The sequence below is a fragment of the Lampris incognitus genome, chromosome 19 (genome assembly GCF_029633865.1).
Source record: "Lampris incognitus isolate fLamInc1 chromosome 19, fLamInc1.hap2, whole genome shotgun sequence".
Lineage (NCBI taxonomy): Eukaryota > Metazoa > Chordata > Actinopteri > Lampriformes > Lampridae > Lampris > Lampris incognitus.
The window spans coordinates 3,722,260-3,734,770 of NC_079229.1; the positions used below are offsets into that span (position 1 = coordinate 3,722,260).

Below are 12,511 nucleotides of genomic sequence, written 5' to 3' on the forward strand. Positions count from 1 at the left end.
TTTAAACCTCACATAAGAGGTAAATCACACAACTGTGGCAAGCTAAACATCATATAATAACACTACCTTTAGTACAGCCCTGAACTGCAGAGCAGGCCAGAAACCAATAAACAGAATCAGGACAGATTAGTTTTGGAACAAAACAACAACAAAAAAGTGAGAGGCGGAGTTGAATGCAAATTAATTTCATAGTGTGCGCCTTTTATTGAGGAAGCCTTATATGACTGACGACTCTTCTTCATGACCAAACATAAATCTGCCCATCAGAGGCAGCTGACAGCAAGTGCTCCCCCTTGTGGTCAAAGACAACACTTTGCACTGCGTCATCATGACTCAATGTGCAGCCTACTTGGTTGGTAACCAGATCAAGCACTCTTACCAAATTGTCCTCTCCAGCAACTGCCAGCATATGGCCCCTGGGGCTGAAGGCCAGCTGGTTGCTTGGTTTCGGTCCTGTCTCCATAACAAGGGTGGGAGCTACCAGATTTCTCACATCCCAAAACATGACGATCCCACAGGAGTCGCAGGAGGCAATAACCTTGCCAGCAGAGGCGAAGGTGGCATGGTTGCATGAGCTGGTGTGGCCGCAGAGGGTCTGAGCACAAAGCGCGGCCCTGGCATCCCACAAGGACAGAGTCTTGTCAGCGGAGGAGGTCAGCAGGACATTGGAGGAAGGCAAGAACTCCACGCTGTTGACTGAACCGTTATGTCCCCGTAAGGTAGAGCGGCATCGCTCACTCTGAAGGTCCCACACCTACAGCAAGAATACACAGACAGCAAAGAGGGACTAACTGGAAAATGCAGTGACATGCAAATGTGTATGTGTGCCAGTTCTACAGTATCAACATACAGAAGAAATCTTAAAAAAGCACCCGATCACAAGAGGTTTCTCTCCAATCTAACCTTTGTATTGATGAAAGTGGAAAATGTTTTAAAATAACACAAGCGTCAACTCTCTTGTGACTCGTATGTGCTAGCCAGTTGTTCGGAGGCTAGGGCTGTGCCCCTCATTTTTAATAAGTTTGGGTGTATTTAGCAAAGCAGCTTTTCTGCATTACTAGCAGATGTTCTCATGGTCCTGTGGAGTAATTACCTTATCAAGAAAAATTGTGTGATCAATCCCAGGACATTGGCAAAACAAAAAAAAAAGTTAGCAAGTTAATGAAAAACCAACCTTAATGGTGCAATCCATTGAACAGGAGGCCACGAAGTGACCACAGGAGTGGAAAGAGCAGCCCCATGTGGCTGCAGTGTGGCCCTGCAGGCTGAGAACCAGGTAGCCTATTGACAGATCCCAGATACAAAGGTTGCCATCTCCCCCTGTTGTGCCTAATTTCGTTTTATCTGGGTGGAAGCTGATCCCAGACAGCCAGGTGGTGTGACCCTCCCCGGTAGCGACTGGATCTCCTTCTGGAATCCCCCAGAGTTTCCACAGTTGGTCTCTGCTAGAAGAAGCCACCAGCGGTTTCGAGGGATGAGTGGCGAGACAGCTGACAGACTGACTATGTGCCTGCGGGAATGAAGGGGGGGGAAACCATTATGCCAATTATTAGTAATAATTCATGAGTCATTAAAACAACAATGACAGAAATAAGAACAACTACTTAGGTCTCTATATGTAAAACAATATGACACAGCATGCAAAATTAGTAGCCATAACCAGATTACAGGAATTCACCTTGAATGTGGTGCTTAGGCAGAAGCTGCCTGCCTTGGCCTTGATGGGAGCGTTTGCATCCAAAGACTGGTCTCTTGTTTGTGCTGGCAGGTTGGTGGGTCTTGGGCCCGCAGGAAGGTCTGAATCCTGGGCGGGTTTGAAACGGGGAGCCGTCTGGGACGGCTTCTCTGCCACACATCTGCCCCCCCTGGTTTGTTGAGTGTCGCTGCCGCCCTCTTGCATGCTCATACCGTGCAGAGCTACTAGGAGGCCGTCGGCGTGCCCCTCCGCCTCGTCCCTCTCCAAACCCACCCGCATCTTCCGCTTCCACGCGGTCTGGCACGTGTCCCTGGTCTGCGTCATCCCGGGTTCGTGGCCGGCGCGTTGACTCCTGAGCTTTCTTACGCATTCAATAAGTCTGTCTCTCTCCTGGACCACGCGTTGGTACCGCCGCCGACGGGCATCCCTGGCTCTCTGCAGCTCCGCCAGAGTCTCTGACGCGGCCGAGGCCGCACGCTCGTACTCGTCCCTCTCGCGGCGTGCGGCCCTCAGCTCGTTGTCCAGACGCTGGTATTCGGCGTACACGTCGGGCACCGCTTCCTCCGGCACCGCTTCCTCCGCGCCCCCGGCGCCTCTCCGGGTCATGCCGTACCGCTCCCTCTCGAAGCAGTCCAGCGTGCCCGCCATGCCCGCTCCGAGGAGGAAGCTGCGTAAAAAGTCGTCCACAGCTTCCGCTCGGCGTCCCGGGGGGGCGTCACCGGCCCCCCCGCGGACCGCCGCTGGCTTCTCCTCTCCCGCCGTCCAAGTGCCGTCGGCCTCGACGCGCTCTCCCTCGCCCCGAGAGTCATCGTCGGCCATTTCAGGGCGTGTTTTCCCTTGTCGTTCGGACGCCGAGGTCGCGATTTGAGACGGGTGTGTAGCGTAATAGCCGCCACACCGTTCTGTTCTCCATCTGCCGCGGAGGGGGGGGAAGCTTGGCGTCGCTATGGAGACCTACGCACGCAACCAGCGGTTGGCGATCGTTGTCATCGCGAGATTTGTTAGCGTCGTCGCGTTTTCTCCGTCTGACGTCACACCGCGAACATGGCGGACTACCGAGAGGCGCCCTTGGCCACTCGGCCTAAAACATTGGACCCGAATGAATATTTCAATCTTTCTGCGGAGAAAAGGCGCACCGAGGAGGAGAGGGCCGCTCTACGGGCCAGCCTGAAGCGACAGTACCAGCTGCAGCTCAACAACCCGCACAGAAAAGAGCTCATTGTGAGTTGCTCCCCGCTAGCTAGCTGGCAATGTCAGAGCCCCCTTTAAATTAGATGAGCCGCTTCCAACGAATAGAGGCCGGTCATGTTGACATACATGTGGCAAACTAAAGCATATTTGTTCGTTTACGTTTGGCAGTGGATTTTGTAAAGCCACTGAAAGAAGGGAGTGTCGTTAACATGCGTGGTTCATATGTGGAGTAGCTCCGTGGCTTGTATGAACCGGGTGATGGATGCTGACGCGAATGAAAATCTGCCTGAATTGGGCTGATTCGCAACACCATGGAAATCCATAAAGCTTTCAGCTTCCATCATCGACTGTCCTGGTATTTACTGTCGCCTCCCGACACAGAGACCCCAGATCGTGGGTGAGAAATCTTCTCCAGAGGGCCGATGTGGGTGCAGGCTTTAGTTCCACCCAAGCAGTTTCACGTCTGAGTCTCCTAATCAAGGTCCTTAGAAAGGACCTGATTTGATTAGCAGAGTCGGGGACGTAACTGCTTGGCTGGTTAACAAAGAAAGCCTGTATCCACACTGGCCCTTTCTGGATAAGAGTACCCATCACTGCCCCAGTTCATCTAGAGCAGTGTTTCTCAACCGGGGGTCCGCGGACCCCTAGTGGTCCGTGGTGTAATTGCAAGGGGTCCGTGAAAATAAAATCTTCTTTCGGCTTGTAAAATATCTTTTAAAAAAAAGATCCTATGACATTTATAGAAATAGGATTATTTTACTCAAATGTGGCTGAGACCTTTATCTACCTAAACTATAAAGGGTAACAGGACTTTTTTCTCTCATTACATCTGTTTCACAAGTGTAATTTATTGTATTTTAATAAGAGATCTCGCTCCCGTTTGCATTGTTAAAAGTTACTGCATAAAAATTCTGTTGTTACATGGATCTGAAAGTTACTGAATACATATTCTGTTTTGTTACATATATCTAAGTTACAACTGAAAGCTCTTATTTTTGCCCCAAAGAGTGAATAAAGGCTATAATGCAATTTAAAATGCAGTTTCTACTGTTTCTATCAAATTGCAACCCCCCTCCCCCAAGATCAGGTGGAGGGGTCCTCAGGGTAGATCAAAAATACGCAGGGGGTCCAGGACCCCAAAAAGGTTGAGAACCACTGATCTAGAGAATGTTTTATGTTAACTCGTTTGGCCGATGCATTTAGAGAGAGAGTCAGCAGTTAGAAGATAAATTCGAGTGTTACCCATTGGCATCGCCAAGTGCTACATAGTAATCTATTTATGTCGAGTCCCTTAAATGTAAATGTGCCATAGAGTCATTGGATAGGAGACTCAAAATCCAAAGTAGATTTACAGTGCCAGATATCATTATGAGAGGCATATCATCGCCATGGAATAAAATGTCGATTGCAAGTAGGAAGGCACAGTAGTAGACACTGATAATAATGTTAAGGGCACAGTAGTAATAGCCAATATTAGACTAATAATGTTGCTATGGAAACTAGAGGCACCGCTCACAAATAACCCTGAGTAAAGAATGAAAAAGTAACACCCTGGCCGTACTTTGCTAAATCTACAGTTTTATTAGACTATGCCCAAGACTGAAGTTAGTTCAACACTGCAGTGGCCACAAGGGATCGTAGTTGACGATAATGCATCATCTTCACGGAAATGCAGAATTTGCACCACAATGTCAAAAATGTTGACAAAGGACAAGCTAATGCTGGCTCACACCCTAGCCCCTGACTAATGTAAATTAATTATCTCAAGCCGTAATGTCTAGAAATAACAAAAATTAATAAGTTAACCCCTACACCATTACCACCTCACACACACAACAAATATTTGGCTGAATCGTTGCAATTTTCTGAGCTCTATTGTAGTCCACTGTGATGACAATCCTCACAGAATCTCAAATTTTAACATATTCTATCGACTTGTTTGGCTACTTTTTTTTACTGTCACCACCATAGCTAGAGATTCTCCATAGCCAACTGTGGTTCTGTGTTATCAAGACATCATTTATTGGTTCAATATTGTCAATATTTTTATTGTAACAGTTTGTTTTACTATTTCTATGTCCTTTCTGGCCAAAATGACTTCAGGGATCGTTAAAGGTTCATTTGTGTCTTTACAGGAAGACCCTGCTATGAACCGCTGGGTGTATGCACGTGCGAACCCCTATCCTCATTTCAGACCCACATTCAAGACATCGCTGATGGGGCTACTCAGTGGAGTTGTACCCCTCTTTGTCTTGTACTATGCTTTCAAGACAGACAGGGTGAGAGAAAAAACACACTTCACACTCCTTGCTTTATAATAAGAAATCATACAGTGGGTGACACTTCTCACCAATTCCACTATAAAATAAGAGGCCTGAACAATAAACAACTGAACCGTATCTCGGCGCAAAACATATGTATTCATATATCAGAATACTTTATTCATCCCCATGGGGAAATATAAGCCAGACATTTGGAAAATGCTACAGTCCCAGACAAAAGAGAAAATTCTATGAGAGGATGAGTATGTGCATACCATCTGATAACTCATCGCTGAGAATGATCAAGCAATATGGTTGGACCGATCATGGACGCTTCCATCAAATTCTTGTCACTGTCACCATATTCCCTGACCCGCCTTACAACAATATGAATACTGTGAACCATGGCTGTACTGCGCTTGTGAGTCATTTTATTTTGGATAGTCTCTCTCCCATCTGAGGAACATTGTGTTGTTCCACAGCCTCTCCCCGCATAACAGTAGCATGGCCAGAGAAGCAGAGCTCATTCCTGCCTTTGTAGTTGCTGAGCTGGTCTGGTCTTGTTCTTCCCTATAATTCTATTCACGTTAGATGTGAATGTTTCATTTGAAATGCTGCCTGCCTTTATTTTGCCCCCTATTGTCATGGAGATTTCCTCTCCCACTCCTTGCCAGTAGAAATGTCAATGAGACCCTGGTGAAATTGTTAGACCGCTGGGCTATCATGCTCAGTTTTCTCTCCTCTGGGAGGCAAGAGACATGGAAATCATAAAATGCTCATTCATAAAACATGCAGTAGAGAAAATATGTGGAAGGTGAAAAGGGTCTGTGATATGACTTTGTTGCCACGGTAACTGTACTAACTCACCCATGCATTGTCTTCCTCTGTTTCCAGGATAATAGGGAAGAGAAGATTAAGAACGGGACTCTCGAGCGCAAGTTCTGTTTGTCATCTTGAACTCTAGTCTATGCAGCTGGCTTTTACGTTATAGTGACAATGTCTCTATGTGTAATTATTAATGAACAAATAAAACAGCCCTTGATGGAAAAAATGACTTGTGTGTGGATTTGATCAACAAGAGCGTGCGTGGTTGGAATTAGCACATGAAAACTGAGAAATGTGTTTACTGTTTTAGTGTCTACAGCTCAAGGTAGAGGAACATCGGAGGAATCCTAAACTAGAGCCGCATTTTGACTTTTAGACACAATGTGAGAAAGCTTCACTTCTGAGATAGAACATTTGCCCTTGAACAAGGCAAATAAATCTCAAACTATTCAAGATATTTGCCCGTTGACCAGCCAAAGAAGAATGTGGTTGTCCTGGACATTTCCAAAGCTGAAAGAAATAAATGAGTAGGCACGTTGCCTTGACTTGAAAGACCATGAATGGACACAGATTTTAACGTTTTCTAGAGAGTGTAAGGACATTGTAGAGTATATTTAAACGGCATCAGTGTTTTCTTTATTCTGACATAAGAATACATCTGGGTTTACATGGTGTTTAAGAGCGAGACTTGTTGAGGGAATCAAATTTAGTCTGAACCCTTATGAATGTGTCATTCATTATATATAATAATGGAAATTCAAAGGACAAGCTATAATTTCTATGAACTGGTAAAATTTTAAGTGTAGGGTAATATCGATCTAAATGTCATTTATGTCAGGTGACTGTTGCACATAAAGAACAATGCCTTTTTCCTGTTTGTGATCGGTTGGTCTCCTGTCTATTTGCCAGGCCTCCATTTAGGGTTGAAGTGACTGCGAAGAGGCTCCCAACACTGATAGTAACTCTTGTCCAGCTTCTGGCAGGTCTTCAGTCCCCATTTGGTCACTGCCATACTGAAGGATGACTCAAACATAAAAGCCTGAGAAACACAAGCAGAAAAGTATTGTCATCTGACAAGTCCAGTCAGTCTAACTGAGAAACTGATTTGGTTTGAGCATTAATTAAGCCTTAGCCTAAGGTTTGGGATGTTTTGACAGATTTCAGATTGGCTTGTCTTGGGAACCTACTCTGAAAACTTTGCTACATACCAGTATTAACTGACACGCTTCCATTAACATTCCTGTTCTAATTCTTATTTCACCCTTATTTCTGCTGGGAAATGCTCTACTTATTTATTGTCGTTACCATGGTACCCTCGGCCACCCTCTCAGGCTGAAGATTGGCTGTGCTGTTCTTCTCGAAGCAGTCGGCGTCAGGGCCATGTGGCGTCATGATGCTATGCAGACTGGCCCCTCCTGGCTGGAAGCCTTCCTCTTTGGCCTCATAGTGGCCCTTGATGAGACCCATGAATTCACTCATGCAGTTTCCTAAAGTCACAAACGGGGGGAGCTGTTACGTTGTGCTGTACTGTCTGTGCTTTAAACCAAGTGGAGAAAGAGTCTGGGTAACCGTCTATGCGTGTAACAGCAAAGTCCACTAGATGGCTGTGAGGCTCCGCGGCGGATGCAAACAAAGGCTCGTCAGCTTGTTACGCGAGAGATGGACAACGCCCCCTGCAGCAGGTTGGCTGCAAAGACTAACTGTCTGTGGCTGACGGATCATTTTGCAAAAACCCTTGTACCAAAATAATAATAATAATAATAATAATAATAATAATAATAACAATAACAATAATAATGATTACATTCATATGTCGCTTTGGAAAAAAAACGCCCATCTGCAGTTGATAGACAACAGATAAAGACAAAAGAGTGGCGTTTCGAGGACGCCGTGTGGCTGGATCTTACGGTGGTAGTAGGGCGGGCGGAAGGTGCGGTCAGCCACGCCCCAGCGCGGGGGGAAGATGACGAAGTCGGCGATGGCCACACCGGGACGCGTGGACTTGGCGGTCAGCACGGTGAAGATGGAGGGGTCCTGCGGGGAGAGCACAGCGTGACACACCACATGGGCCTGCACGGTCGTGTGTTTTGGCTAGGTTCGGTTCACTTCCGGTTCAGTTCGAAACACGGAAGTAATTGCGGATCATCTTCAATTTGATGGCAGTTTTTCAGTCAGCTGCCTGAAAGGGTTGACTCATAGGTGACTTAGACCCGGGCTCGGTGTGCTTCATCCCGCTGTTATCTTTAATTTAACTGCTATGTGATTTGGCGGTCAGCACGGTGAAGATGGAGGGGTCCTGCGGGGAGAGTACAGCGTAACACGCCACATGGGCCTGCACGGTAGTGTGTTTTGACTAGGTTCGGTTCACTTCCGGTTCAGTTCGAAACACGGAAGTAATTGCGGATCATCTTCAATTTGATGGCAGTTTTTCAGTCAGCTGCCTGAAAGGGTTGACTCAGGTGACTTAGACCCGGGCCCGGTGTACTTCATCCCGCTGTTATCGTTAATTTAACTGCTATGTGATTTGGCGGTCAGCACGGTGAAGATGGAGGGGTCCTGCGGGGAGAGTACAGCGTAACACGCCACATGGGCCTGCACGGTAGTGTTTTGGCTAGGTTCGGTTCACTTCCGGTTCAGTTCGAAACACGGAAGTAATTGCGGCTCATCTTCAATGTGATGGCAGTTTTTCAGTCAGCTGCCTAAAATGGTTGACTCATAGGTGACTTAGACCCGGGCCCGGTGTGCTTCATCCCGCTGTTATCTTTAATTTAACTGCTATGTGTGTTGCTGGTGGCAACTCTCACCGCGTGGTCGAAGGTCACACAGTTGACGGCCATGAAGTTGTCCAGGTTGTATTTGTAAGGCGTGTAGTTGCCATGCCACGCCACCACGTTGAAAGGAGAGAAAACCTAAACAAGCAACGGCACAAATCAGACGAGCCTGCCGAGGAACAAACACAAAAGGCTTTAAATTGAGCTTTTCAGGTTGGGGGGGAGAGAAACGATGAATAACAGCTTTGCAGTCTTAAATTCCCCAAACCAGAGTACTTCATGACATAAAGAGGAGGGAGAAAAGGGGCAGTAATGATAAGGGCTGATTGTGAAAAGGGTATGTTTTCCTTCATTCGTTCTCTTCTTTTATTCCCCTGTTCTTTGTGATACAAGGCTCCAGGTATTATGGGGTAATTGGCTCCACAATCAAACTTTGCCAAACTTTTGGGTGGTTTGACGCACACAGCAGTTACCATGCGTGTAGAGATATTTTCTTTATCTTGATTGTTAAAACCACAGCAATTTTATATAGTTTTTCTGCCAGTTCTGATAATGTCACTGCGAAAAGAGACATTCAATGGCAGCTCTAAAATCAATATAGTTCATTACAACTCCAGCTGCCTTCAGAGTGACCCCTATGCACCTTAAGCACACACGTTTACACACAAAAGTCGACTCCCACACTATACATGGCTAATATACCCTCACTATCAAGCCTAGCACGCACACATGCACACACGCACACACACACACAGTTCTATACATAAACACTACAACACAAATAAAAACCCGTAAAGATTACACACACACTCACAAAGTAGTTGCCATACAATAAGGTGTTTTGAGGACCCCAATGCACGTAATCTCTTGGACATTTCGATTGTGATAATCCACCAGACTCAATTAGAATGAGGGGGAGAGATGGGGTTGTTGGGTCTGCACACAGACACACACCCACGCTCGTAGTCACACACACAGACACACACACACACACACGCACACACACAAAATACAAACATATTGGCCTAGTCAAGCAAATAATAAGTTAATCTGAGCAATTTCAGAGCTCTGCGGGGGAACCAAACTGCAGGGAAGATGGAAGCAGCATCCCCGAGATGAGGCCTTCACCGCCTGGTCACCAGTAGCTCCACCCTCCAGGGGAGAGGGGTCAGGTGCGGCTACCAGCCTCCAACTTTAACCCCCGCCAAGGGGTCACGGGAGGAAGGGATGGCGGAGAAAATGTAGAGATAGGGGGCAAGAGAGAAATGTACGTGTTTGTTGTGCTACAAAAAAGACGGTGTCCAGCCCCTGTGCAATTCCGGTGAGAAATGAGAACAGTGTGATTTGACGCGGCCTACACAGCTACCTCCATCCACCCAGTCCCACTAACCTCTCCACCCACCTCCTCCCTGTCTCAGTAAAAAAGGAGAAATAATCATAAAAAACCGTCAAGCGTTATGATTGAATCTAATTATGGGCCTGACAGGATGTTTCATGGCAGGGGAATCACTCTCCGAGGGAAATATGCTGAAATTAATGCTTAACTCGGAAAAGGTTTTTTTTCTTTTCTTTCATTCAATGCAAAACTACGCGGGTCTGCTTTCTATTGCTGCAGAACGCGTTAACTAATTATGAGTGATTAAGACCCGTGAGAGAATCGAGGCGGAAGCTGTCGAATGGATAACAGCTAATGATTCTATATTAAATCATCAGGGACGGGAGCTGCTAATGGCCAATAAGCTTCGCATGGGCAGTTTTATATGAAAACTTATTTATTTTAAAATTTACACCACTTTACAGATTAAATGCAATTTGCCTTGGATGTATGCTTCTTCTTTTTTTCTTTTTTTCTTTTTTTAATGGAATTCAGTTACCACACTACAAGATGGAAAAAAGCTTCAGTAATCGCTGTTGAACATACGGTCCTTTCTGGTTTCTAGAGGAAATTACTCCGAGAGATGTCTTTGGCTTTTTAAAGACCGCAACTGCCGAAGGAGTCTGCATGTTTGGGAAGGCAGAAGTTTGATGCGATGTCGCTTTTTTTTGTTCTCAGCATGCTGATTGGGGTATTGTGTTTACAGGTATAGTGAAATAAATCCATGGTGGAGAAGTTGTTAGGCGATGTACCCCCTTTTGATATTTCAGCGGAACGGCTTTTACACGCTGTTGTCCTTAGTAGAAACTCTGACATATCTCCATTCAGCTGGCATTTCCACAAATGTTAGGCCATCAGGGAGTCATTTGTGCCCAGCATGACGGAGATGCCCTGCTTACTGTGTGATGTAGGCTAAGCAAGGACATGGAAAGAGTGAAGGAAACGCAACAAAAACTAAAACAGCAGCACAACTGGCCCGGAAAATATAGAAAAAAATTCAGCTAATAATCATCGGCCTAATTATTCAGCATTATTAGGCTCCTCCATCTGCCAATAGACATTGGTGCTCATATCAGCCAGTGCCAAGACAGATGAAATCAGCATGCATCTCCAGTGCTCACTGTGTGCACCCTGCAGTAGATCACTATGCTGTTGTAGGTTCAACCGTGCAAAACTAGGTGACATGCAAACACTCACGCACCAAGTGTCATGATGCACACAAATGCACAAAGTGAAATACCTGTTGGCAGGCAAAGAGCTTGCCCTGGTATTTGTTGATGATGGTATAACCTGTGTCCACTGTGCGATCCTCATACCACGCAACTGGACACTGGAAGTCCCTGGGGTTGGCCAGGCCATTGGCGCCTGTAAAACACACACACACAGGAAAATAATAGCTCATTACAAGAAACTGTGAATGCTAAAAGCTGGAAATACAGAATCCCCCCCCATTTTCTCCCCATTTGTACTTGGCCAATCACCCCACTCTTCCGAGCCGTCCCAGTCTCTGCTCCACCCCCTCTGCTGATCCGGGGAGGGCTGCAGACTACCACATGCCTCCTCCCATACATGTGGAGTCACCAGCCGCTTCTTTTCACCTGACAGTGAGGAGTTTCACCAGGGGGACGTAGTGCGTGGGAGGATCACGCTATTCCCCCCACAGCCCCCCCCCCGCCCCGACAGGCGCCCCGACCGACCAGAGGAGGCACTAGTGCAGCGACCAGGACACATACCCACATCCGGCTTCCCACCCAGACACGGCCAACTGTGTCTGTAGGGACACCCTACCAAGCCGGAGGTAACACCGGGATTCAAACCGGTGATCCCTGTGTTGGTAGGCAACGGAATAAACCGCTACGCCACCCGGATGCCCGGAAATACAGAATTTAAGGTCCCATGAACACTCATACACAAACCTACACACATACAGTGTATATACACATGCATGCAAACAGCTTACAACATTACGTTCACAACATATACACATACATACCAATGGGTCCCAGGTCAGGGAGCTCGAAATGAGCTCCGTACACCTCCAGGATATAGCCTCTGGTTTCTCCAAACACATCCACACTGAAACGCATCCCTTGCTGGAACAGATATTACAGAGGGTTTTGGTGAGGCTGCAGGACTATGCCTCCGTGAGCAGACTATGGCGCTGGCATGGGCAAACTGGCCATATGCTGCGACTAAAAACCCCAGTAAGGCGTGCTGTCCACGGCCCCGGGTGCTCAAAAGGGCGAGGGCAGGCACGGATGTGACCGTGTGTTTCTTAGAAAAACAGGGCTGTGGGAAAAGGTAAGCTTCACCTGAACGACACAGATCTCATTCGGCTCCACCATCATCTTCCCAAACTCTGTGGTGACCAGGATCTCACCCTGCTGAGGTA

At 46.8% G+C, this 12,511-nt stretch overlaps 3 protein-coding genes across 3 annotated transcripts in view; 1 reads left to right on the forward strand and 2 right to left on the reverse strand.

Annotated features, from left to right (window-relative positions):
• Nucleotides 1–202: 202 nt before the first annotated feature.
• Nucleotides 203–2,587, reverse strand: LOC130130103 (sperm-associated antigen 16 protein-like). The gene is made up of 3 exons (XM_056299834.1): nucleotides 1,679–2,587; nucleotides 1,175–1,510; nucleotides 203–754 (listed from the first exon to the last, which is right to left on the reverse strand). Exons 1-3 carry the CDS (start codon nucleotides 2,513–2,515, stop codon nucleotides 239–241), a joined length of 1,689 nt encoding a protein of 562 aa, XP_056155809.1. The 5' UTR covers nucleotides 2,516–2,587; the 3' UTR covers nucleotides 203–238.
• Nucleotides 2,588–2,715: 128 nt separating this feature from the next.
• Nucleotides 2,716–6,199, forward strand: ndufb4 (NADH:ubiquinone oxidoreductase subunit B4). Its single transcript, XM_056299749.1, has 3 exons — nucleotides 2,716–2,917; nucleotides 5,023–5,166; nucleotides 6,043–6,199. The coding sequence occupies exons 1-3, from the start codon at nucleotides 2,741–2,743 to the stop codon at nucleotides 6,103–6,105; spliced, it is 384 nt and encodes a 127-aa protein (XP_056155724.1). The 5' UTR covers nucleotides 2,716–2,740; the 3' UTR covers nucleotides 6,106–6,199.
• Nucleotides 6,200–6,597: 398 nt separating this feature from the next.
• The window catches only part of hgd (homogentisate 1,2-dioxygenase), a 6,368-nt gene continuing 454 nt past the window's right edge, over nucleotides 6,598–12,511 (reverse strand). The window contains exons 2-8 of the mRNA XM_056299835.1: nucleotides 12,432–12,503; nucleotides 12,113–12,212; nucleotides 11,360–11,484; nucleotides 8,778–8,882; nucleotides 7,881–8,007; nucleotides 7,279–7,460; nucleotides 6,598–7,012 (exon numbers count right to left, since the gene is read on the reverse strand). Coding sequence (XP_056155810.1) covers nucleotides 6,872–7,012; nucleotides 7,279–7,460; nucleotides 7,881–8,007; nucleotides 8,778–8,882; nucleotides 11,360–11,484; nucleotides 12,113–12,212; nucleotides 12,432–12,503 — 852 coding nt within the window. The 3' untranslated portion in view covers nucleotides 6,598–6,871. The remainder of the gene's footprint in view (nucleotides 7,013–7,278; nucleotides 7,461–7,880; nucleotides 8,008–8,777; nucleotides 8,883–11,359; nucleotides 11,485–12,112; nucleotides 12,213–12,431; nucleotides 12,504–12,511) is intronic.

Bases quoted from the DNA above. Each gene is read 5' to 3' on its own strand.
- LOC130130103 (XM_056299834.1), bottom strand. From the start codon at position 2,515: ATGGCCGACGATGACTCTCGGGGCGAGGGAGAGCGCGTCGAGGCCGAC. The intron at 1,511-1,678 runs GTGAATTCCTGT...TCATTCCCGCAG, and splicing joins GCCTAAGCACCACATTCAAG to GCACATAGTCAGTCTGTCAG. The intron at 755-1,174 runs GTTGGTTTTTCA...TTCTTGCTGTAG, and splicing joins CAATGGATTGCACCATTAAG to GTGTGGGACCTTCAGAGTGA.
- ndufb4 (XM_056299749.1), top strand. From the start codon at position 2,741: ATGGCGGACTACCGAGAGGCGCCCTTGGCCACTCGGCCTAAAACATTG. The intron at 2,918-5,022 runs GTGAGTTGCTCC...GTGTCTTTACAG, and splicing joins CGCACAGAAAAGAGCTCATT to GAAGACCCTGCTATGAACCG. The intron at 5,167-6,042 runs GTGAGAGAAAAA...CTCTGTTTCCAG, and splicing joins ATGCTTTCAAGACAGACAGG to GATAATAGGGAAGAGAAGAT.